At 36.2% G+C, this 23417-nt stretch overlaps 1 protein-coding gene across 2 annotated transcripts in view; it reads right to left on the reverse strand.

Moving 5' to 3' along the window:
- Window positions 1-1517: 1517 nt before the first annotated feature.
- Window positions 1518-23417, reverse strand: part of LOC132559439 (uncharacterized) — a 96098-nt gene continuing 74198 nt past the window's right edge. The window contains exons 13-29 of one of the 2 annotated variants that reach the window (XM_060224057.1): window positions 23035-23193; window positions 22128-22827; window positions 21580-21756; window positions 20861-21078; window positions 18473-18581; window positions 17361-18122; window positions 16652-16777; window positions 13309-13487; window positions 12862-13030; window positions 12383-12481; window positions 11836-11953; window positions 9194-9211; window positions 6779-7868; window positions 6279-6473; window positions 5740-5895; window positions 3953-4576; window positions 1518-3415 (exon numbers count right to left, since the gene is read on the reverse strand). In XM_060224057.1, the coding sequence (XP_060080040.1) occupies window positions 3167-3415; window positions 3953-4576; window positions 5740-5895; window positions 6279-6473; window positions 6779-7868; window positions 9194-9211; window positions 11836-11953; window positions 12383-12481; window positions 12862-13030; window positions 13309-13487; window positions 16652-16777; window positions 17361-18122; window positions 18473-18581; window positions 20861-21078; window positions 21580-21756; window positions 22128-22827; window positions 23035-23193 (5148 nt within the window). In that variant the 3' untranslated portion in view covers window positions 1518-3166. The remainder of the gene's footprint in view (window positions 3416-3952; window positions 4577-5739; window positions 5896-6278; window positions 6474-6778; window positions 7869-9193; window positions 9212-11835; window positions 11954-12382; window positions 12482-12861; window positions 13031-13308; window positions 13488-16651; window positions 16778-17360; window positions 18123-18472; window positions 18582-20860; window positions 21079-21579; window positions 21757-22127; window positions 22828-23034; window positions 23194-23417) is intronic. The other variant, XM_060224058.1, reaches the window with a different exon arrangement.

Genomic DNA, 23417 nt, shown 5'->3' on the forward strand with positions numbered 1-23417 from the left:
TAAAGGGGTCGGGACACACTATCACTTCTGTTTGGGGAAAAGTGTCGGAAAAGAGTAGTACGTAATTTGACCATTAATCATACTCGACTTTAAACTTAGTATCATTATGCATACGACAAAATATAACTTTAATTGAAGTGAATTTCAAAATAAATCAGAAGGATCCTTATAGCCATTCATCTATATTGCCTCCTATATATTGTTTCACTACTAAAATGACTGACTCAAGTTTATCTCTCTGACTTAAGTATTATACTCAAAAGCGTATTTTAATACATCGGATATTGTATCGGACCTATCATATATGGAAAATTACGAAATTTCTTGCATTATAAGATTAGCGTACTTCCCAACAAGCTGCAGGCAAGTCATATTGCAAGAACAATAGAATCGGTCGAAATATCAGTATATTACAAGCGTTGAACTAAACTTGAAAATAATTTACAGAAATAGACTGAAGACTTTCCAAATTTTGACTTTTATAAATTACTATGCTGTATTCCTTCTGTAAGATAAGAACATCTCCCATACCGAACAATATCAGTGAAGCATCTCAATAAAATAACCAGAATGTTTTTTTAAGATAGATTGAAAATAGTACAGCCCGTGATCCATTATGACCCATAATTCATTCTAATCATAAATAAGTTTTTGTTCTGTTATTTATAAAGATAACAAATACCACAGCATATCGTAACAGAGGATGTATCACTTTATGTCAAGAGTATTGTTCTTGGAGTCATATCTGCATTCATTGAATCCGAAGAAAAGGGGAAGAAAACAGTCTTATATCACGCGAATATATACATATTAATGACTTAAGTACTGTTAACATTGTTATGTGTATATTTTGACGTCACATTTACATTAAGCTATGATGTATGATAATTGTTTATAGTACTGTTTCTATGTCATTAACAATCTAAAAAGAAAGCGCACTTGTTTAATGATCATCTGGTAAATCATTCACATTGTTTAAAATATTATTTAATTTGCCTCCGTGATTTAAGCAAACGAAATGGGCACAAATTTTGTCAGTGTACTGAAGTTCTCTCCTCAACAAATACACATCACAAATTTTAACCGCGTCATTACATCAGCTCTATACATAGACATAATATATCCTATTTTCAAATCAATGCACTTGGTCATGTCTTGATAGTTCACTGGCATACGAATTAATGAGAAAAAACAAATGTTGGATACGTATAACAGAAAACAAGACGAAAACATTAAAAACCCTCACAGTGTAGAATGTTCTGCAGACATCACCTACAGAGCATCCTGATCATACTACTTCAAATTCTTCAAATTTCGCAATTAATAATTTTACAGAATAATTTGGATTACATGTCACGGAGTTTCATAATGCTGAAAACGTTCACGTTGCTTCTAAAGACTTAACTAAAAAGGTTTTTCGTTGATCGTTCAATGTTCAACGTTAAGATGTTTAAAGAGTCGTTCATAATGATTATCGATATCATCTAATTTGTGGAAGGAACAAGAAACACTACATACTTGATACAAGAGCACAAATTTATTGAATATATAAAATGAAATATTTCTATAAAGCAATGACAAAATACACACAAACAAATTTTGATACAGCTTGGATTTTGATCAGTATTTATAAAACCATATTCATCCCACGAACGTCACACAAAGATATGGCACAACTTTCAATTCAGCGTCTGATCAACTTATAACGATGACAAATTTGGAGACTAAGTTTCATATAATAGAAATATGATAAAAACACAAAGATTTTTCAAAGACTCAAAAGAAACCTCTCTTTATATAGAATCTAAAAATGTCCTTTACTTATATAAGTTGACGTCGCTGTTTCCTATCTTATGCAAAATATATCGACAAGTGAGAATATTTTCACAACCATATGATATATATACTTAAATAAATCACATAATATATTACCATATTTGTTATAGGTAAAGAAAGCATAGCATTATTATCCGATCTAATATATTCATACAAATGAAAATTATCTATATTTGCAAACGGTTATTCCATCACAATGCAATTGTTTTCGGATAAAAAATATATTGTAATTTAGCTGGTTTCATGGCAGGATATATTTAAGTAAAAATAATTTGAAAATGGTTTTGCTTAACATAGAAGACTGTCTGGAGGTTTAGAATGTACACACGTGAAAGACCTATGACAGCGCATTGTAGTGAGATAATTTCTTAAGATTAATAAATTACAGGGTATATCGATACTAACATCCACTGACAAGCCTTCTCACACCACTAATAAAACAGATCGGGACGCTTCTAAATTATCTGTCTCCCCCTTTTTGGGTTATTTAATTTCGTTTATTAGTACAAAATCAACCTAGTTTTATCATAATCTGTTATACGTTAACCAATGAAAAAAGTTGATACATGAAATTTGGGAACAAATTTCTTACATTATCATGGATCTGCTTGTGCTACAATTCACTATTCTTAATCCATATTACATTTAAAAAAAGATAATAAAATAATTCACTTGTACCGCAAATATGACCCTTAATAGAAAATATGAATTGTCTTTCATAAAGAAAGTGTTTAATATTATTCACAATAATTTTGGTTACTTTTGGTTACTCTTTCCCCTGATTAACATTAGTTTAGGTTACGATAAAATCATGTGCAAAAGGACCATAAATATTTTTAATCTAAAACGCTAAAAAAAGATTGTTTAACCTATTTCAATTAAGGTTAGAAATGGTCAAGTATTTGGGTGGAACAAAACGTATTTTGATTAACACATAGAAAAACTGGCGCATAAAATCGAAAATAATTCTAAATCTACAGTTATTCATGTTTAAATTACGAAGCCGGTCAGTAGAAGCATACAGTCGTTGAAAGTATATCATATGGTCTGGCAAGCGAGTTTTCCAATAACACATATCATAAGGAAGTTAAGCCTGTTTTAACAATTCTCAAGTATTTCATAAATTCGTAACCAGACATATTCGCAAATTAAGATTTTTGCGAAATATTACTATTGAAATGAAACACCAACAGTTATTATTACTTTCTGTTGTGAATCTAGATAGAGCTGGCATTTTTATTACCCCACAACAGTTCCAATAAGGCAAGGGGAAAATTTGCATTGCACCACTGATTTTTTCGTTTTGTCTTGTTTTTAAATTATGCACTCTTTATGAGCTAATCTGACGTCGCACCTTTGATCGAACGACCTGTAACATAATCAGTTTCCTGGCACCACATTTGTCGCCCAGGGCGACTATGGTTCCTTTGTCATGGCTCATAGTAACGTAGAACACATCGACACCAGTAGTGAATGTGCAAATCTCACTTCCGCTTTTCAGTCTCCATAATCGGATGGAACAGTCGCGTGATCCTGACACAACAATCTCGTTATCGGGAGAGATCGCAACGCACCACACCTGTAAAAATACGTTCAGATTATAAATTACGAACTACTGTCTTATCATATTATGATTAAGATTGAAGATAAAAATTCAAAACGAAAACATGATACATATAAAATGAGCAATCTTATATACAACAGCACTTGATGCTTATGACCAGTGAGTGTAATTTATGAAATTGGCACGTGAATTCTTTGTATTCATTGTTGTTAAGTTGCTGTTGATATTCACAATAATCATGCAAATAACACAAATGAAATGAATATTAAGAAGCGTTTATTCAAAGGCTATAGTACATTTTTTACATCAGTGTTTGGAAATGAATTTTGTAAATAGTAACAAATAACATATAGAATATAGTACTTACAGCATCAAAAGGTGTTTATATGCAACCACAAAATCTTTCAAATTCTAATTTCACTGTTAAAGAATAGTTATGTACCTCTAAACTACTACTTCGTAATACCGAAACTAACAACATTATGATCGTATTCTTTCGGTGCGAAATGTTTTGACAAAAAGTTTACACAAAAGTTATTTGTTTACACCTACCTCGTCACCATGTCCAGACAGCGTATTAACCTGCCTCTCTGACGTCATATCCCACACTTTCAGGGTACAGTCTGTCGAAGCTGACACCAAGTATCTGTTGTCCTCAGAAATGGCAAGTGCCTTGATTTCACTACTGTGTGCGTGAACACCAGACCCTGACAAAAGCTGACGACTAGGATGTCCAGTGCGCAGGCTCCAGATGACAAGGTCACCATTCCGGAGTCCGGTAACAGCTTCATCACGTGGTAATATCACAGTACAATCTGGATTGGCATCAAGTCTGAGAAGGTTTGGTTCTGTTATGTTGAAACTAGTTAAAGTGACATCAAATGTGACAAACTCGGCATAGTTGTCGAATGAATTCGTAAAACCTGCTACACAATATCTGTCGTTTTGAGATAATGCTAAATAGTTTATATAGTCATTGTTACCCACTGGAACATCGTAGTGCATCTCTTTGATGGCTTGATTTCCTAACAAGTCCCATACTATAATGTCTGTTCCGTTACCATACTTCCCAGATCGTGCAAACACAACCTTATCTGGGTCTGTCATTACACATAATGCGGAACATGTTTCCTCTTGTCCCATCACTAAAGGTTTACCAGTGACAAAATCCCAGATCTGCAAGACACAAAGAAATAATAAACTACTTTGCATTTAAACTGACAGAAAATTATATAGAATATATATAAAATATAATTTACGGTTCAGCCAAAAGTAAACCTTAAACAACAAATGTTATAAAAAAATCAAAACCAACGAAATCAGCAAAAAGCAAAACTATGAGCGAGAAGTCGGCTTCATTATTAAATAGTCTGTATAGTTTTATGATATTTAATCTCCCCTGTGTATTTCGTGGTTAATGTAACAAAAACACTCGCACGTCCTACCAACAGCCATTAGATATATCTGGGCTGGGTTTATGGTTGGAAAGAAATTTTGAAGAAAAAAAATCAAATTAAACAAGAAGGCAATTGTCAGTCTGCTCATTGTTTCTGCTCTGGAGCTGATCATATCTTAAGTAACCAACTATTTAGTGTTGATGAGATATAAATGGCCAATTGTAATCATTCTATCGTTCACGTCGCGTTCAGTTTTGGCAGTGCGTATTTCATAATTAAGATTGTCACATTATAATGTGAATTCATCATTGTGATATCTTTATATGTCATTAGCATTAACCCATTCTGGAACGTTTTGTCATTGGTTATGTCTGTCAGAAATCGATTGTCATGTCAAAAGGTGGACAACCACAGGATTGTCACGAACTAAAACAAAATGACTGTCTCCGTTTGACTTCGTCATTCACATTTTGACAGAAGATGTAACTTTCCTGAGTTATATGATAAAAAGAATCTAACACTTCTTTTCATTTCAAAGAAATCTAATAAGAAAAACTTATGTATAGGTTTTAATTTTTGGGAGCCGTTAAACATTCTTCTAATATCGTTTTGTGAAATATCACAAGTAATGAAGCCCCTCTACACAACGATAATGCTTAACCAATATTGTCACCAAGATTCGGGACGTAGCATTTATACACAGAGCGTTTTCGAATAAAATGCTTTAACGGTTTTGGATGCTTTTGGTAACAGCACAACAAATTCGCGGCGGTTTTGTTTTTATGTTTCAATGAATATGATAAATATGGGTTTCTTTCCTTTCTTGTACAGGAGAAAATGTATTGAAATGAAAAACGACAGCTGAAATAATTCTTAATCCAATGCAAAATACATTTCTACTTCTTTTACAAAGAAAATTCTGAATGGTTATCTTGTTATTACCTGTAATGTTTTATTCGTTACTCCTTTCTTCGTAGAAAATTCGTTAATTTCTAGATCGGCATGAACTGCGCCAACTAAAAGGCGGTCATTACAAGCGAGGTGGAGGTTTGTAGATCCAACAGTATCACCTTTCATGATTCGAAGAAGTTCTCCAGTCTTAAGCCAAAAAATTGAAACATCAAATATACAAGTCAAATGCAGAAGTTTATTAAGTCCTTTATTAATAAAAATTTGGTTAATATTTTCGAAGAAATAAATTTTGAATAGTTAATGAAAATATTGATATAATATCTGCATATTGTTCACATTAGGAAATTACCAGTTACTTAAATATATATCGTAACTATATATATACCTTTGTGAGCGATCAATTTTTTTGAGCATGAAGTAAAATACAATCTTCTGTATTGCATTTTTTTTTATTAATTTATCAATTCATCAACATTTTGTTTCGCCTGAAGTATAAACAAATATTATTGACGACTCGAAGAATTAATCACTCTTTGCAGCCAAATTACAAATGAATATACAGTGATTACCTGCATATCCCAAACTTGAGGTGGTCCGAGACTGGAGCCAGTCACAACACTTGCTCCATCTCCCGTCATAAAGCAACAGTCAACCCTGACCTCGTCTCCGGCTGCCCCGGGTGTAACAGCCCCACTAGATGTTGATCCGTAACTGACCATCTGATGACCGCTTTGATTCATCATCACTGTCCGCACGTTCTGGACCTAAGAGGAAGGAAGTCACATGTATATATTATTTTTATTTATCTTTTGATAGGAGTATATATCCCAATATACGAAAAAGACATTAAATACAATTAACAGATGATTTTTAACACTTTTTCATGGCAACATTTTGTAATTGAGTAATATCATCGTTGTAAGCATCATGTCTTGAATGTATGAAATATAAATAATGATTTGTTAAAGCCTTCAGCTGACTGATTATTTAACATTATTTATATTCAAAACATTCAAGACATGATGCTAATAAGGAAGAATGTAGATGTATTATCAATATTTTGCGATACCTGATAGTTGTATGAGGATGACATTGTAGACGTGGAATAACCTTTGGAAAGAGTTCCGCCAGTCATAGCGTTACTCTGATAATTCGCTGAACCTCCAGATATTCCAGGTGCCATATCGTAGTCTGCTGTTGTAGATTCGCCGTAGCCAATAGCATCCATAGATGATCCACCAGCACCTCCTCCAGCTCCTCCCATTGTATTACTGTTGTACACATTTGTAGTGGTCGAGGAATAGGAGTACGAAGAATTTCCACCGCCAGCCCCACCTCCTGCACTTGAAGAAGATCCTAAGTATGCTCGGGAAGCCTTTGGTGTTCCAATCAATGTGCCTTTGTTAGAGAATGTTCCCGTCGCTCTCAGCGTTGCGTCATATTGCCCCGCACCAGCGCCAGCAGCTGAACCTCCTCCAGCACCACCAGAAGCCACAGTGGCATTTGAGGAGGAATAGTAGGCCGAGAAAGCTGAATTGCTTCCTGCACCGCCACCGCTGCCACCGCCTCCACTTGCAGATCCATTCAAAATTGTAACCTTAGCTCCTCCGGCCCCAGCACTACCTCCTCCAGCCCCGGAACTACTAAGGGCCGCTCCACCTGGACCACCACCGAGAGCCTGAGCCACTGGTAAATTGGTTGCCGGAGTTGGTGATGAAATGGCCATAGAGGGTGCTCCACCACCTCCACCACCTCCGCCTCCAAAGCAAGGAACCATTCCTGGCTTACACTGCCAAAGAGCCCACAAAAGACTTGCCATGAAGGCCATTGTTCCCAAAATTGTTCCAAGCAGTGCGCCCGCGCGGGCTCCACCTCCTCCAGCAGCAGCCAAAGGAACGCCTGCCCCTCCGGCTCCGCCCGTCTGTCCTAATGCGGTAGGTCCACCACCAGTTCCAGGTACCACATTCGTCAACGAACCACCACCGCCAGTAATAGCGCCTGGTCCGGAACCAATACCAACCATATCGCTGCCACCACCACCTGGGCCACCGGCACCTCCAAAACCAGGACCGACAACACCACCGCCGCCTATATCTGGAGGTATCACAATGTTTCCATCAATTGGGGGGACCGGTGTCCGTGGAGGAGGAGTCAAAACTCTGGAAACAAAACCATTAAAAAGATTAATCACCGAGTCTTAATAGCAGAGTAATTTGGCAGTAATTTGCTAGAGAAGAAACAGTTTCACTTCCTGTCATTATGCGATGATGATATGATACTACGCATTTGTATGAGAATAAGATGTAAGCACAGAGACATACCACAGACAATGATTCATTGCAGGGAAATATTGTCCTTATATTATTAAATGACATGTACAAAATGTTCCATCTATGGATGAGAAGTCTAAAGATAATAGCAGAAGTACCAAAAAAATTCCACAAACTAAATATTGGCATACAAAAGATCCTAAAACGTCTACAAAGCACAAAATGTAAGTACGATATTCACATAACTTAACTCAATATTGAAAACAAGATGCTTGTGAATGTGATATTGTAAAATACGTATCGCATAATACCATAAAAAATGCAGTTCTCAGAATAAAATACTGTAATGCACGCCCGTATCATCGCATAGACGCCATAGAACATGCAAGCACGATGAGCAACATAGAAGTGACGTCAGTACAAACACAGAAGCACTGAAGTTGAAGTTCGAACCTCAGAAATTGCAATACAAACAATAACAATAGATTTAGAATAAACAAAGGCTTTGAAACGAATGAAAAAATATCGAAACTTGTAAGCTTTACGTCCGTGAATACTTTTCCGTTTATTGATGGTAGATTGTCTGTTTAAGAGTTATTACAAGCAATTTAGAAGGTAATGAGTTAAGATATGTCCTCCATTTACTATTGAGGGAAGTAACTGTTACACAGGAATCAGGATTCAGTAATGTTACTGATTAGCTTTCATATACAAACTCAAAAGTCATGAAATGAATAAATTAAACTTAAATGATGATCGACATACAAATTCAAAAAGTCAGGAAATAAATAAATACAAGTTAAGTGATTACTGAAATAAAAAAAATAGCATAACACAATGTGGAATGAAGCAAAACACAAAAATGATAAACAGATGACATATTATATCTATCCTTCTCTGAATAAAATAATATGCGCATACATTCTCCCGTGCAATTCCATAAATGGAGATTGATTCAATATGTTTGATAGAGCAATAGTAGTGTAAGTATCGATAATATTTGAATTGATTATGGTTATTTAGTCACTGTTTATTTGGTAATTGCTCTTATTTTAAAAGATGAATTAGTCATGTAATGTTTCGTGTAAAAAGCATATAAGGAATTGCACGGCATATTACACACGGTCTCAGCAATCCAGGGCTACTGACAATAGTGGGACAAAAATTTGTGAAATGTATGTATCCGAAAAAGGTCAAGGGCAAAGCTACGTTACCTTGGGGTGGTAATAACACTGTAATTAAAATAGAATATGTTTCATATCGTGCCATTATAAACGTCACACCATTTTTCGTGTTTGTTCCTCAAACACATACTCTGCTAGTTGCTTGTCAACTTTAGACAAAAAAGTTCTCTATGAAACTATGAAATCTTATTAAATTTCCACTGCCCTGTTCTACTAAATCAAGCATATACCTTTGTAGTGCAAGAATTCATATTTCAAACTTGACTACATTCGTTACTAGTAGTAGTATTCATATCCAAAATTTCTTGTATGCTGCAAATGATATGAAACCATATCCAGAATAATGTAAAATCTAACCTGTATTTTATACATATTCATTAACTTTGATAATTACTTTAAGTAACGACTTTCATCATTTAACTATATCAATTTCCTAATATCCTAATCTGGTTTCTTACTAAAATTCTACAGAACTATACTGATATCCTAATGAACAGAGCTGAAGCCATTAACTTCTAACTGAACTATAAAAAAAGAACCAATGACGTCCTACGGAACCGTTCGGATATCCTAGTATCTAGTGCTATCCTTCTCAACTCTACATAGCATATCCTAATTAGTCAATATATTACCTAACTACGTCATATTTAACAGTATATATTATGTCCTATTTATCTATAAGTTTTGAAATCCAACTGAATTGTACATATATCCTACTTAACTGCACAGATATCCTACTGAACTGTACAGATATCCTACTGAATTGTACAGATATCCTACTGAATTGTACAGATATCCTACTGAACTGTACAGATATCCTACTGAACTGTACAGATATCCTACTGAACTGTATAGATATCCTACTGAACTGTATAGATATCCTACTGAACTGTACAGATATCCTACTTAACTGTACAGATATCCTACTGAATTGTACAGATATCCTACTGAACTGTACAGATATCCTACTTAATTGTACAGATATCCTCCTTAACTGTACATATATCCTACTGAATTGTACAGATATCCTACTGAATTGTAAGATATCCTACTGAACTGTATAGATATCCTACTGAACTGTACAGATATCCTACTGAATTTTACAGATATCCTACTGAATTGTACATATATCCTACTGAATTGTACATATATCCTACTTAACTGTACAGATATCCTACTGAATTGTACAGACATCCTACTGAACTGTACAGATATCCTACTGAATTGTACAGACATCCTACTGAATTGTACAGATATCCTACTGAATTGTACAGATATCCTCCTTAACTGTACAGATATCCTACTGAACTGTACAGATATCCTTCTGAATTGTACAGATATCCTTCTGAACTGTATAGATATCCTACTGAACTGTACAGATATCCTACTGAATTTTACAGATATCCTACTGAATTGTACAGATATCCTACTGAATTGTACAGACATCCTACTGAACTGTACAGATATCCTACTGAATTGTACAGATATCCTACTGAAATGTACAGATATCCTACTGAATTGTACAGATATCCTACTGAACTGTATAGATATCCTACTGAATTGTACAGACATCCTACTGAACTGTACAGATATCCTACTGAATTGTATAGATATCCTACTGAAATGTACAGATATCCTACTGAATTGTACAGATATCCTACTGAACTGTATAGATATCCTACTGAACTGTATAGATATCCTACTTAACTGTACAGATAACCTAAAAAACTAACAAACAACAAGTAACGTCCTACGTCCTAATTAGTTATATAAAGTTATGATGTCCTAATAGTGCCGTCCTACTTAACTATACAGATATCCACTCATTCTTAATAGCCTACTCACTAACTATATATAACTATATTCTGACTTGAGTATATCGACTTCCAACTGCAAACTAACTTTTGAGGTGTTTGTAAACTAGCCTACACTTGTAACATTAATATGGTAGGATTTTGTCAAATTCAGTCAATTTTGGTAAGAATAACGAAAGATACATCAAACGTACAAAGAAATGTGGAAATAAGCAGAATCCCTGCACCATTATTCTGTCATGCATTAACTAAATCAGAAAGCTGAACTATTGCTCAACACTTGTGATACATTTAAATCGCGTCAATTCAGCCAGTATCACATAACTTTTTACAACAACGACGTTTGTTCCAATATCAAGTCAGCCGTTGCTCATTTTGATAAATAAAGCCCCCATTCCACTGAACAACAGTTAAACGTCTGAATCGATATGGCTGGATTAACGAGAGACAAGTGTACCATCTAACTGCAATTCTAACACAAGCTGCTAACAGGAAAAACGTTCTCAGACAAAAAAAATAACAATTCTAATAACATATTTCCATTTCAATCCTGTTCATCAAAAACAGTATGGTTCTAAATTTTGCATAGTGTATATATCAATTGAATCAATGATGTCACCCCTTAAACCAAATGAGAATCACTTAACACGTTAAATAAAATTAAACCAATGAAATAAGTCAATAACATGTAAAATCAATCAATTTTCACAACGTTCTCCAAAACCTGCCATTAATTCCTTATCAATTTCTTTCCTTTTTGTGTTCATTTTTGTTGGGGCGTTCTCATCTTTAACTGAATGTAATTTTAGATAATGGTGTACATACTTGACCACTTTTTCCTTTGTATGTAATACTTACATCGGGGGTACCAGCACGTATTGTCCATCCTTTATCATGGTTAGATCTCCTGTCCATTCAATGTTGTTATCAGTATTGTGGGCTAGATCTATAAATCTGTTCCCATTGTAAAACAACCCTGTAATACAGATTTCCTTTTAGTATCTTTCTGATAGTATGGTAAAAAACAAAACCATAACGAGTCTGAAAAAAAACTGATTTGGGATTAATTATTTCGTTAAAAATCATTTACTTCAAAGAATGTTTTAAATATCTAAAAAAAATATTTGATGTAAAATATATATGACTAGATCTATTATCAACAGTAGATTGTACATTCAGGATCTCTGACGATTTCTGAAGCACATATTTCACTTTTTTCCTCAATAAAGTGAAGACAAATTGACACTATAAACTAAATACTGCAAACGAAACCTCGTTTTCTATTTTTGCATTTTAAAAATAATATCAACATTTTAGAGAATAGTTTTTACCTATTTTTTTCTTTCAGTATTATACTGGGATAATAGACTACAGCTATTATTGCTGTAAAAATTCTGCCACGTACCTCCAATGATACCGTTATAAGCATTCATTACAGCCCCGTTTGAATCTTGTCTTCCTCCAATGTACACATATTGCAGATTATCAAAGATAGAGTGAGCGCCTACAAAATAAAAAACCAAAACATTTAGATATTTTCAGTTACTTGACAAATAAAAAGAACACTAGTATAATCGCTGCTTAAGTCTCATCGAACTCATTCTGATCTACAAGAGTTACCTCCCTTAGTTTCTATCTATCAGATGGTGTAGCAATAAAGCAACACAACTGTTGAGGGACCGTGCATCTTTTTCCGATATTTACTACCGAATTGTTAAGCAAAAAAATAACTTAAAAAATTTCAAGTTTTACAGATACTTATCTCAAAATAATTGAAATTAATGATCATGACACGGCTATACGGTGTCTTGCGTCTTTGTTCATCTTCCACGTTACTTATGGAATCTTTGAAATTAACCATCTACTACGGGAGAAAAAAAATACCGGAGTGAGTGAGATCTTCGGAAAAACCATCAACATAGAATCTGGAGCCGTCGGAATCTCTATAGAAGTTGACAACATGGTAGCTTCCATCATTGTATTTGATGTTATCAATAACTATGGTTTGAGCACCATCCCCTGTGTCATACTCAGCTACCAAAAAGCCATTCTCCTGGAAATGTCAACATGGAAACTGTTACTACATACCTTTAATATTTGCGGTTACACATTTGACTTTTAAAATGGTATTTCTGCTTCGACAGCATTTTATTTCTTCCCAAGCATTTTGTTCCCATAATTGTAAAATCATAATGTTTCAGTGTGACTCAATTTTTCTTGGATTTTCAAAACAATAACTATATCCAATTTTCAAAACATGTAAGACCAATGCGAAGTTTTTGTCAGATTAAAGAAATGAGAAATGTGAACAAGAATCATGGTGAAACTTACCAGGCGCAATTCAATGTACTCGGTGCCGTAAAGATTATCAAAGCGGGAAAGGATGCCGTCCTCTCGGTATGTCATAAAGCCTAAGGCGATGTTGTCCTTGTCCGAATTCATAGTGTTCTCATATGTATAAGTCACAATTCCATCCAATCCTTTTTTACCAATATATAATCCAAGTGGATCTGAAAATCATTACCTCAACATTACACATCGTTATATAGAACGGTTGAATGTAAATTCTTCCTTAGAATATGCTTAAATGGAACACATCACCACTCAGTATCCTACAGCTTCATACAATATACTACAGTCTCACACTATATACTACAGCTCCACACTATATACTACTGCTCCACACTATGTACTACAGCTCCACACTATGTACTACAGCCTCACACTATATACTACAGCTCCACACTATATACTACAGCTCCACACTATGTACTACAGCTCCACACTATGTACTACAGCCTCACACTATATACTACAGCTCCACACTATATACTACAGCCTCACACTATATACTACAGCTCCACACTATATACTACAGCCTCACACAATATACTACTGCTCCACACTATATACTACAACTCCACACTATAAACTACAGCCTCACACTATATACTACAGCTCCACACTATATACTACAGCCTCACACTATATACTACAGCTCCACACTATATACTACAGCCTCACACTATATACTATAGCCTCACACTATATACTACAGCTCCACACTATATACTACAGCCTCACACTATATACTACAGCTCCACACTATATACTACAGCCCCACACTATATACTACAGCTCCACACTATACACTACAGCTCCACACTATATACTACAGCTCCACACTATATACTACAGCCTCACACTATATACTACAGCCTCACACTATATACTACAGCCTCACACTATATACTACAGCTCCACACTATATATTACAGCTCCACACTATATACTACAGCCTCACACTATATACTACAGCTTCACACTATATACTACAGCTCCACACTATGTACTACAGCCTCACACTATATACTACAGCTCCACACTATATACTACAGCCCCACACTATATACTACAGCCTCACACAATATACTACAGCCTCACACCATATACTACAGCTCCACACTATATACTACAGCTCCACACAATATACTACAGCCTCACACCATATACTACAGCTCCACACTATATACTACAGCTCCACACAATATACTACAACTCCACACTATATAATACAGCTCCACACTATATACTACAGCCTCACACAATATACTACAGCCTCACACCATATACTTCAGCTCCACACTATATACAACAGCCTCACACAATATACTAGAGCTCCACACTATATACTACAACTCCACACTATATACTACAGCCTCACAATATATACTACAGCTCCACACTATATCCTACAGCCTCACACTATATACTACAGCCTCACACTATATACTACAGCTCCACACTATATACTACAGCCTCACACAATATACTACAGCTCCACACTATATACTTCAGCTCCACACTATATACTACAGCTCCACACTATATACTACAGCTCCACACTATATACTACAGCTCCACACAATATACTACAGCTCCACACTATATACTTCAGCTCCACACTATATACTACAGCTCCACACTATATACTACAGCTCCACACTATATACTACAGCTCCACACTATATACTACAGCTCCACACAATATACTACAGCTCCACACTATATACTTCAGCTCCACACTATATACTACAGCTCCACACTATATACTACAGCTCCACACTATATACTTCAGCTCCACACTATATACTACAGCTCCACACTATATACTACAGCCCCACACTATGTACTACAGCCTCACACTATATACTACAGCTCCATACTATATACTACAGCTCCACACTATATATTACAGCTCCACACTATATACTACAGCTCCACACTATATACTACAGCCCCACACTATGTACTACAGCCTCACACTATATACTACAGCTCCACACTATATACTACAGCCTCACACTATATACTACAGCCTCACACTATATACTACAGCCTCACACTATATACTACAGCTTCACACTATATACTACAGCCCCACACTATGTACTACAGCTCCACACTATATATTACAGCTCCACACTATATACTACAGCTCCACACTATATACTACAGCCTCACACTATATACTACAGCTCCACACTATATACTATAGCCTCACACTATATACTACAGCCTCACACTATATACTACAGCTTCACACTATATACTACAGCCTCACACTATATACTACAGCTCCACACTATATACTACAGCCTCACACTATATACTACAGCTCCACACTATATACTACAGCCTCACACTATATACTACAGCTCCACACTATATACTACAGCCTCACACTATATACTACAGCTCCACACTATATACTACAGCCTCACACTATATACTACAGCTCCACACTATATACTACAGCCTCACACTATATACTACAGCCTCACACTATATACTACAGCTTCACACTATATACTACAGCCTCACACTATATACTACAGCTCCACACTATATACTACAGCCTCACACTATATACTACAGCTCCACACTATATACTACAGCTCCACACTATATACTACAGCTCCACACTATGTACTACAGCCTCACACTATATACTACAGCCTCACACTATATACTACAGCTCCACACTATATACTACAGCCTCACACTATATACTACAGCTCCACACTATATACTACAGCTCCACACTATGTACTACAGCTCCACACTATGTACTACAGCCTCACACTATATACAACAGCTCCACGCTATATAATACAGCTCCACACTATATTCTACAGCTTCACACAAAAAAGGATACAACACTGAATTCCTCATATTGCAATAGTATTACTTTTAAAGGCAAATGAGTTTATAAAATGCCAACATCTCATTTCCGTTTTGTAATTTCTATAACATTACAACAAAACCTAACCTACACCAAGGAATGATGTATTGGACAAAGGTAAAACTTCATTGATCGATTTGGTGTTTCCATCGTAAATCGCTTGTTGTGTTGCTATGGAATATACAACACTAGTTTCAGCACTAGTCGCTGTATTTCATTCTGAAACAACTCTCGTATATCACATACAAAGCAACAAATGATATGTATTAAACTAAAAACAAGATGTTCGATTTTTTAATATGAAAAACAGAGGACACTTGTCATGTTAAATGTGACGAACGGTACTTTCTTGTTTAACTGAATGTTTAAGCCCAACAAAAACATACATTAGAAAGCAAGACAGTGCTGACATATAATAAATTTACTTACATGCTTCACATCTAGGTCCTGCGTACGCCGTGAGGTTACAGTTACAAGTAAAGGTGGAGATTCCCGCTGTACAGACACCATTGTTCTGACAAGGGTTACTGCTTGTCGGACATACTCCATTGATTTCTGTAATGTTCAAAGTTTCTGTTATGTTATATTCATTGTATTTCCTTCTCAAAACCCATCTTTAGATCACAGGAATCCGTTTCAGGAAGAAAGTTCTGTCTATTTCCAACACAAAACTTTCATATATCGAACAACATTTATGTCGATGACATTTAATCCTTCAAATGGAAATATCGGAAGAGTATTTACAGAAAATATTTTCCAAAATCATAACAGCTCTAATACTTTCTTTTCATAACGTTGTATTATTCTTCCTTTGCTTTCGTATGCTAGCATCATACAACAAATATAATTTTCAAAATTTAGCAAATGCATACGGAAATCACTTTTTGCGCCATTTCTAAAATAAATTGACATAATGCACTCCTGACCTGTAAATGTCATTTTAACTGTCTCAACCATGGACGTTGTAAGAATAAAAAGAAGCATGCACTATCTCGTTTCTTGATTTTTTATCATTTCGCCTTATATGTTACAAGATGACATCAAGAAATTCACACAATTCAATACGTACATTTTCGCTAAAGTCATCAGAAAATTTTCAAAATTTTACGAAATGTCGATATTTATCATTTGCTAGTACCTTGACAAGAGTCCAAAAGAATGGCACTGCTTGCATATTTTTTAAAATCTGGGGTTCCGGTATTCAAATGCACAGAGGCTAGACATCCCATAAATCCTGTTGTCGATGACAGTGTTGACTTAACGAAGGCGTCAAGATTGAACATATTCTCAGACAATCCTCCAAGGTAAAGGTTATGCCCGGACAGTCCAAGGTCATCTGTCCCTGCAATCGGAATAGTCCGGAGAACATCGTCAACTCTCGCCTGATACACTCTGTTTCCATTGGTTTGCCTGACTTCCCTGACCTCGAACGTGTGCCACTGATTATCATCGGCTTTCTTGTTGATTCTGTTAGTACTGGTTCGGTACCCATTATTGTAAGCAAACACCAGATACCCTCCAACAAGTTCGACCGCAATGAATTTCCCCTTTCTGCCCTTATTGAAAAGGATGACACCGTCCGGCTGACTAGTACGGAACTTGAAAGTAATATGAAGGTTTCCAACCTTTGGAAGAGGTGTAAGCATCATGTAGGCTTCTCGTGATGTAATTGTCACGGGATTATATATCGGGATTGGCGGGTTCTGGCCCACTGTAATGTTAGTGTACCAGATAATGTTGAGATTGGGTTGCTGATGCAGCTTGGCGAAGAGGTCAACGTCATCGAAGTAGACATTTTGGAGATAGCCAATGTAGTTAGGTGACTGGGTAGATGCAGAGGTGCTTGACCCAAAGTTTATTTCACCAATATTTATGTAGAAATCTTCTCCCTCCAATGTTTCTGAAATATTGTGAAAGAATTTTTTTATCAGATATTATGTCATTCCTTTAAAATGAAGCGAGTCAAAACTACTTCATTTCAGTGTATTTTACAATGGCAAATTTATTTAATCTTTTACTATTTCAGACCGTGCCGTGAGTTTAAACTAATTCAAAATATGACGTGAACTTTGGATTTACATTACCAAGAGTGTCTATTAATTTTGTCAGGTGTTTACTATTGGATATGTAAAGGTCATACATTAGGATGTTTCAATCCATTCTTGGAAATTAATTTAAAGAGTTTCATGTGATGTTCATTGTAGTACAAATATAATGCTTGTGGCATTTAGTCTATTGAGTATCCATTACCAAGTACGTGTGGTTCTTTGTCCACCCACAGTTCAAGCTGATTGGCTCGTCTTTGAAGGTATAGATTATGCCATGTGTTATCATTCAAATTTGACCCCGTGTAATAAACCTGTAACACATACAATAAGGTACAAATTTTGAAAGCGATACAGAAAAAACAAATCACATATTACATTGCATCATACAGCTGTTCTATCCTGCTATGTCTCATCAGTGATATTGAACGCCTAATTTTTTTTTTTTTTTTTTTTTGAGCGACTTTGGTAGCAAACTCTGACAAAAGGAAATGCCAAAATCTCAACAAGGAGGTGCGCTCGTCCAATTTTCAATACATTTGGTAATATGTGTATCTTCTTCACCGTGCTAATATTCCAGTGATTTAAAGCGTGGTATGCAGGTAACAACAGACCTCCTGAATTAAAAATTCACTAACAGTATCTATAAAAAGAGAAATGGTGTCGATCATCCTAACGTGCCATCATTCATGAAGTAAAACGGCATGAAACAACGTAGAAATGGTAATATGAAATCTGTTAAAGACAATACACGAAAGCTGGACTATAGATGAGATGCCGAGAACTGATATCATTATACCGAAATCTTAAAACCTAAAAACAACAAAACCAAAACGAGGAGAAAAATGATATGTTTAGCACATAGCTTTTGTACTAGTATCGTAAGTTCAGTGTTTTGTTTCTGTACTTTGAAACAAAGGCTCTAGTTTAAATCGAAAGTCCAAGATATAACTATGCGGTTACGTACACAGTATGAAATACTCTTAGTCAATGCTACTTATACATATGATGTATCACTATGTATTAATTTTCAGGAATACTTCTGAGACTGAAAACAATAAGAAAAATTATGTTTGGTTGGATTGTCTTGGTTTGGTTGGAGTATGTCGGTTTGGTTGGAGTATGTTGTGTTGGTTTGGTTGGAGTATGTCGGTTTGGTTGGAGTATGTTGGTTGGTTTGGTTGGAGTATGTCGGTTTGGTATGAGTATGTTGGGTTGGTTTGGTATGAGTATGTTGGGTTGGTTTGGTTGGAGTATGTCGGTTTGGTTTGGTTGGAGTATATTGGGTTGGTTTGGTTGGAGTATGTTGGTTTGGTTTGGTTGGAGTATGTTGGTTTGGTTTGGTTGGAGTATGGTTTGGTTTGGTTTGATTGGATCGTGTTGGTTCGGTTTGGTTGGATCGTGTCGGTTTGGTTGGAGTATATTGGGTTGGTTTGGTTGGAGTATGTTGGTTTGGTTTGGTTGGAGTATGTTGGGTTGGTTTGGTTGGAGTATGTCGGTTTGGTTGGAGTATGTTGGGTTGGTTTGGTTGGAGTATGTTGGTTGGTTTGGTTGGAGTATGTTGGGTTGGTTTGGTTGGAGTATGTCGGTTTGGTTGGAGTATGTCGTTTTGGTTTGGTTGGAGTATGTCGTTTTGGTTTGGTTGGAGTATGTCGTTTTGGTTTGGTTGGAGTATGTCGGTTTGGTTGGAGTATGTTGGGTTGGTTTGGTTGGAGTATGTCGGTTTGGTTGGAGTATGTTGGTTGGTTTGGTTGGAGTATGTTGGTTTGGTTGGAGTATGTTGTTTGGTTGGTTTGGTTGGAGTATGCTGGGTTGGTTTGATTGGAGTATGTCGGTTTGGTTGGAGTATGTTGGGTTGGTTTGGTTGGAGTATGTCGGTTTGGTTGGAGTATGTCGGTTTGGTATGAGTATGTTTGGTTGGTTTGGTTGGAGTATGTTGGTTTGGTTTGATTGGAGTATGTCGGTTTGGTTTGGTTGGAGTATGTCGGTTTGGTTGGAGTATGCTGGGTTGGTTTGATTGGAGTATGTCGGTTTGGTTGGAGTATGTTGGGTTGGTTTGGTTGGAGTTGGGTTGGTTTGGTTGGAGTATGTTGGGTTGGTTTGGTTTGAGTATGTTGGGTTGGTTTGGTTGGAGTATGTTGGGTTGGTTTGGTTGGAGTATGTTGGTTGGTTTGGTTGGAGTATGTTGGGTTGGTTTGGTTGGAGTATGTTGGTTTGGTTTGGTTGGAGTATGGTGGGTTGGTTTGGTTGGAGTATGTTGGGTTGGTTTGGTTGGAGTATGTTGGTTTGGTTTGATCGGATCGTGTTGGTTCGGTTTGGTTTAATTATCTTCAAACATTACAACAGTTTACATATACTGCTGCATCACTCTCTGTTGTCACTCTTTTTTATTATAAACTTCAATCGTGTCTATTCTAAATATATTTTATTGTGCATCCAAAACGCTTTCTAAAAACATATAAAACTAATGTTATGAATATTTATTCGTTAAATTGATTATGTTATGCCATTTAATATTGGTGGTTATATTGAATATTTCTCGACCCTAACTATAAATACCCAAATGTTAAATTTATGAATGACCTTGACATACCTGTTCCCTTCCGTCAACGAAGAATGTTATTTTGACTCTTCCGTCCTGAAGTTCTCCTTTGATGTATTCCGGGTGTCGGCTGGAAGCGGTCTGGAACAGGAAAGCATCGCCGAACATTGTGTTGAACCTCAGTGCTATGTCATTCGTGTGGGTTTGTCTTGTTGTTGAATAGTAGTAAGAAACAGAATTCGTTCCCTGAAATCCAGCCACTACGGCAACTAGAAAATTGAAAGGTGAGATTTTGTTTTCCAAGTTTCTTTGTATAATATTTTTCGCAACGAACCTTTTAAATATTTTAACAGATCAAAATTGTGTATAAATTCAGATACTTCGTTAATAGCATTTCCATGATGAACATGAAGCTTTGCATGTAAATACTGTTGTTATTATAACCCTAGTAAATACTAGTAGCAATATACCGCTCGGCTAGAGAGAACTTTCCTTTATCTCGATCGTTTGAGCGACAGACATGTAAGCCATGGGTCCCGGGTTGGAGTCCTAGCGGAAGCGTTGAAATATATAATTACCTCTGGCGAGTAAGCACCTGATTTGCTAATTCATTACCAGAGAAATTCTTCTCGCGACTTGACAGACAAGAGAAATCGTATTTTGGAGCTGAAGCTGAAGCTTTCGGAATATGAATTTGTGAATTGTGCCTACAAATTTCTACGAAACTGTCAGTAATTGATTTTCAGCATGATGCAGACAACTTAACATACGTTGTTCACATAGTTGTCCCTGGTATCCAGAGGCCATGCAGTCACAAATGAAATTATCCATTCGATTGTTGCATGTGCCATGCGTACATCGACTTCCATCACACCTTCCAAGCATAGTACAACCTGTCTGCACATTAGCGTTGTTGGGAATAGAAACACTACCACGCATATCCGTTGCTGAATGGAGCAGAAATAAAAAATAATAATGTTAACGACTATTGGAAATTAAATTGATAATGTTGTATTATAATGTTTCATATTATAATCAATCTGGTATCAGTTGAATATACATTGTTTGAAGGGCGGTAACAACCGAATCTATAGAGGATAAAGATGTTTCTGACGAGACAGATATCATATCTAAGAAACAGTCCTATCTTTTCTGTATTTGTATACAAATATCATACTATTGCCATGGTATTAACGGTACCCTAATTTGTCAAAGTTTACAAACATTTTCGGCCATCAAATGCCTCGAATCTTCAACTTAAAAAACATACATTTTAAGCCTTCTAAACTACTACAGTGCGTTATATGCAAATACATACAGAATTCTCGGATGATGAGGTCATCGAAGCAGCCGTTGTATCCTACCCTGGACCATATGTACCAAGGGTACTCCCGGCCCAGGGGCAGGCCTCCAATGTATAATCCACTGTTCATGTAAATCTGAGCACGTGACGAGGGGTCGATCTGAACAGAGGTCGTCTGCCCATCAACATACACTACAGCGTCATTCTGACGTAGCTGTAACTGAATATCATGCCATTCGCCCTCGTTCAATTTCCGATCAGATACCTTCTGTCTCATGGGTCCCTGGCCAAAGTTATATACCATATAAAGGTAGCCATCAAATATTTCAAAAGCGCAAAAATATGGTGTGCTTAATCTCTCTGTAAAGAAAATTACCCCTCTAGGCTCAAAAGTCCTAAACCGGAAGGAGATAGACCCTTGACTGCGCATATCAACGTATCCGGGAATATGCAAATACGCTGACCGGATGGAAATGACGTCAAGGAGTTTGTAGTTGCTTGGTCTTGGAGGTCTAGTTGGACGAGCAGTGGTGGGTGACGGGGTGGTTATCGGGAAAGGTGTCACATCAGGTCTGGGCGTTCTAGGTGGGCGAGTAGTCCATGGATCACCTGGCCTGATTATCTGGAAAGTGCCGTGCCGGTTTCCAGATTCAATGTATTGGAGAAGACTAACGATGACCACGCGTATAGGGGATATTTTCTTCTCATACTCTACCTGTAATGTATAAAACATTGGTGTATGGATAATCAAGTTGGGGAAAAGACATTTTAGTGTCTTGAAAACAAATTCAAAACATATATAGTACATTTACCTTAAATTCGATTTAACTTTTGTGATCAGAATGAATACTGTCAGTGGTGGTAGCTTAAGCCTTTTCTATCTTACTACAAAGGCTATATGGTGATCCCTTAGTTGACTTACCACTGTAAGGGCTCCGTTGTAGCTCGAGCTTATTCGTCTTTGCGTTAGGTAACTGGTGTCGGGAGAACCTCCAAGATACACCTGTCCTCTGTCCACAAATTGTATCTCCGTTCTAGTTGTTGTCTCCCCAACAAGGATATTGTCGATGTAGAACTTAATCTAAATGAGTTTTAAAAAAAAACAAACCTTTTAATTTACATTTTATTTTTTCGATTTTAGTTTAATCAAAAATATTTTGAAAACAAATATTGTTAGTTCAATTCGTGTTATAAAAAACATGTTTTCATATTAATGTCACTTCATCAAGGCGTATCACATATTTGTTGCTTTAATTACGTACTACACGGTCTTGAAATATATTAAACCGTACTAGAAATGACTGT

This window comes from Ylistrum balloti, unplaced genomic scaffold, assembly GCF_031769215.1.
Source record: "Ylistrum balloti isolate Yb309-2 unplaced genomic scaffold, AGI_CSIRO_Ybal_v1 Utg370912, whole genome shotgun sequence".
Classification (NCBI taxonomy): domain Eukaryota; kingdom Metazoa; phylum Mollusca; class Bivalvia; order Pectinida; family Pectinidae; genus Ylistrum; species Ylistrum balloti.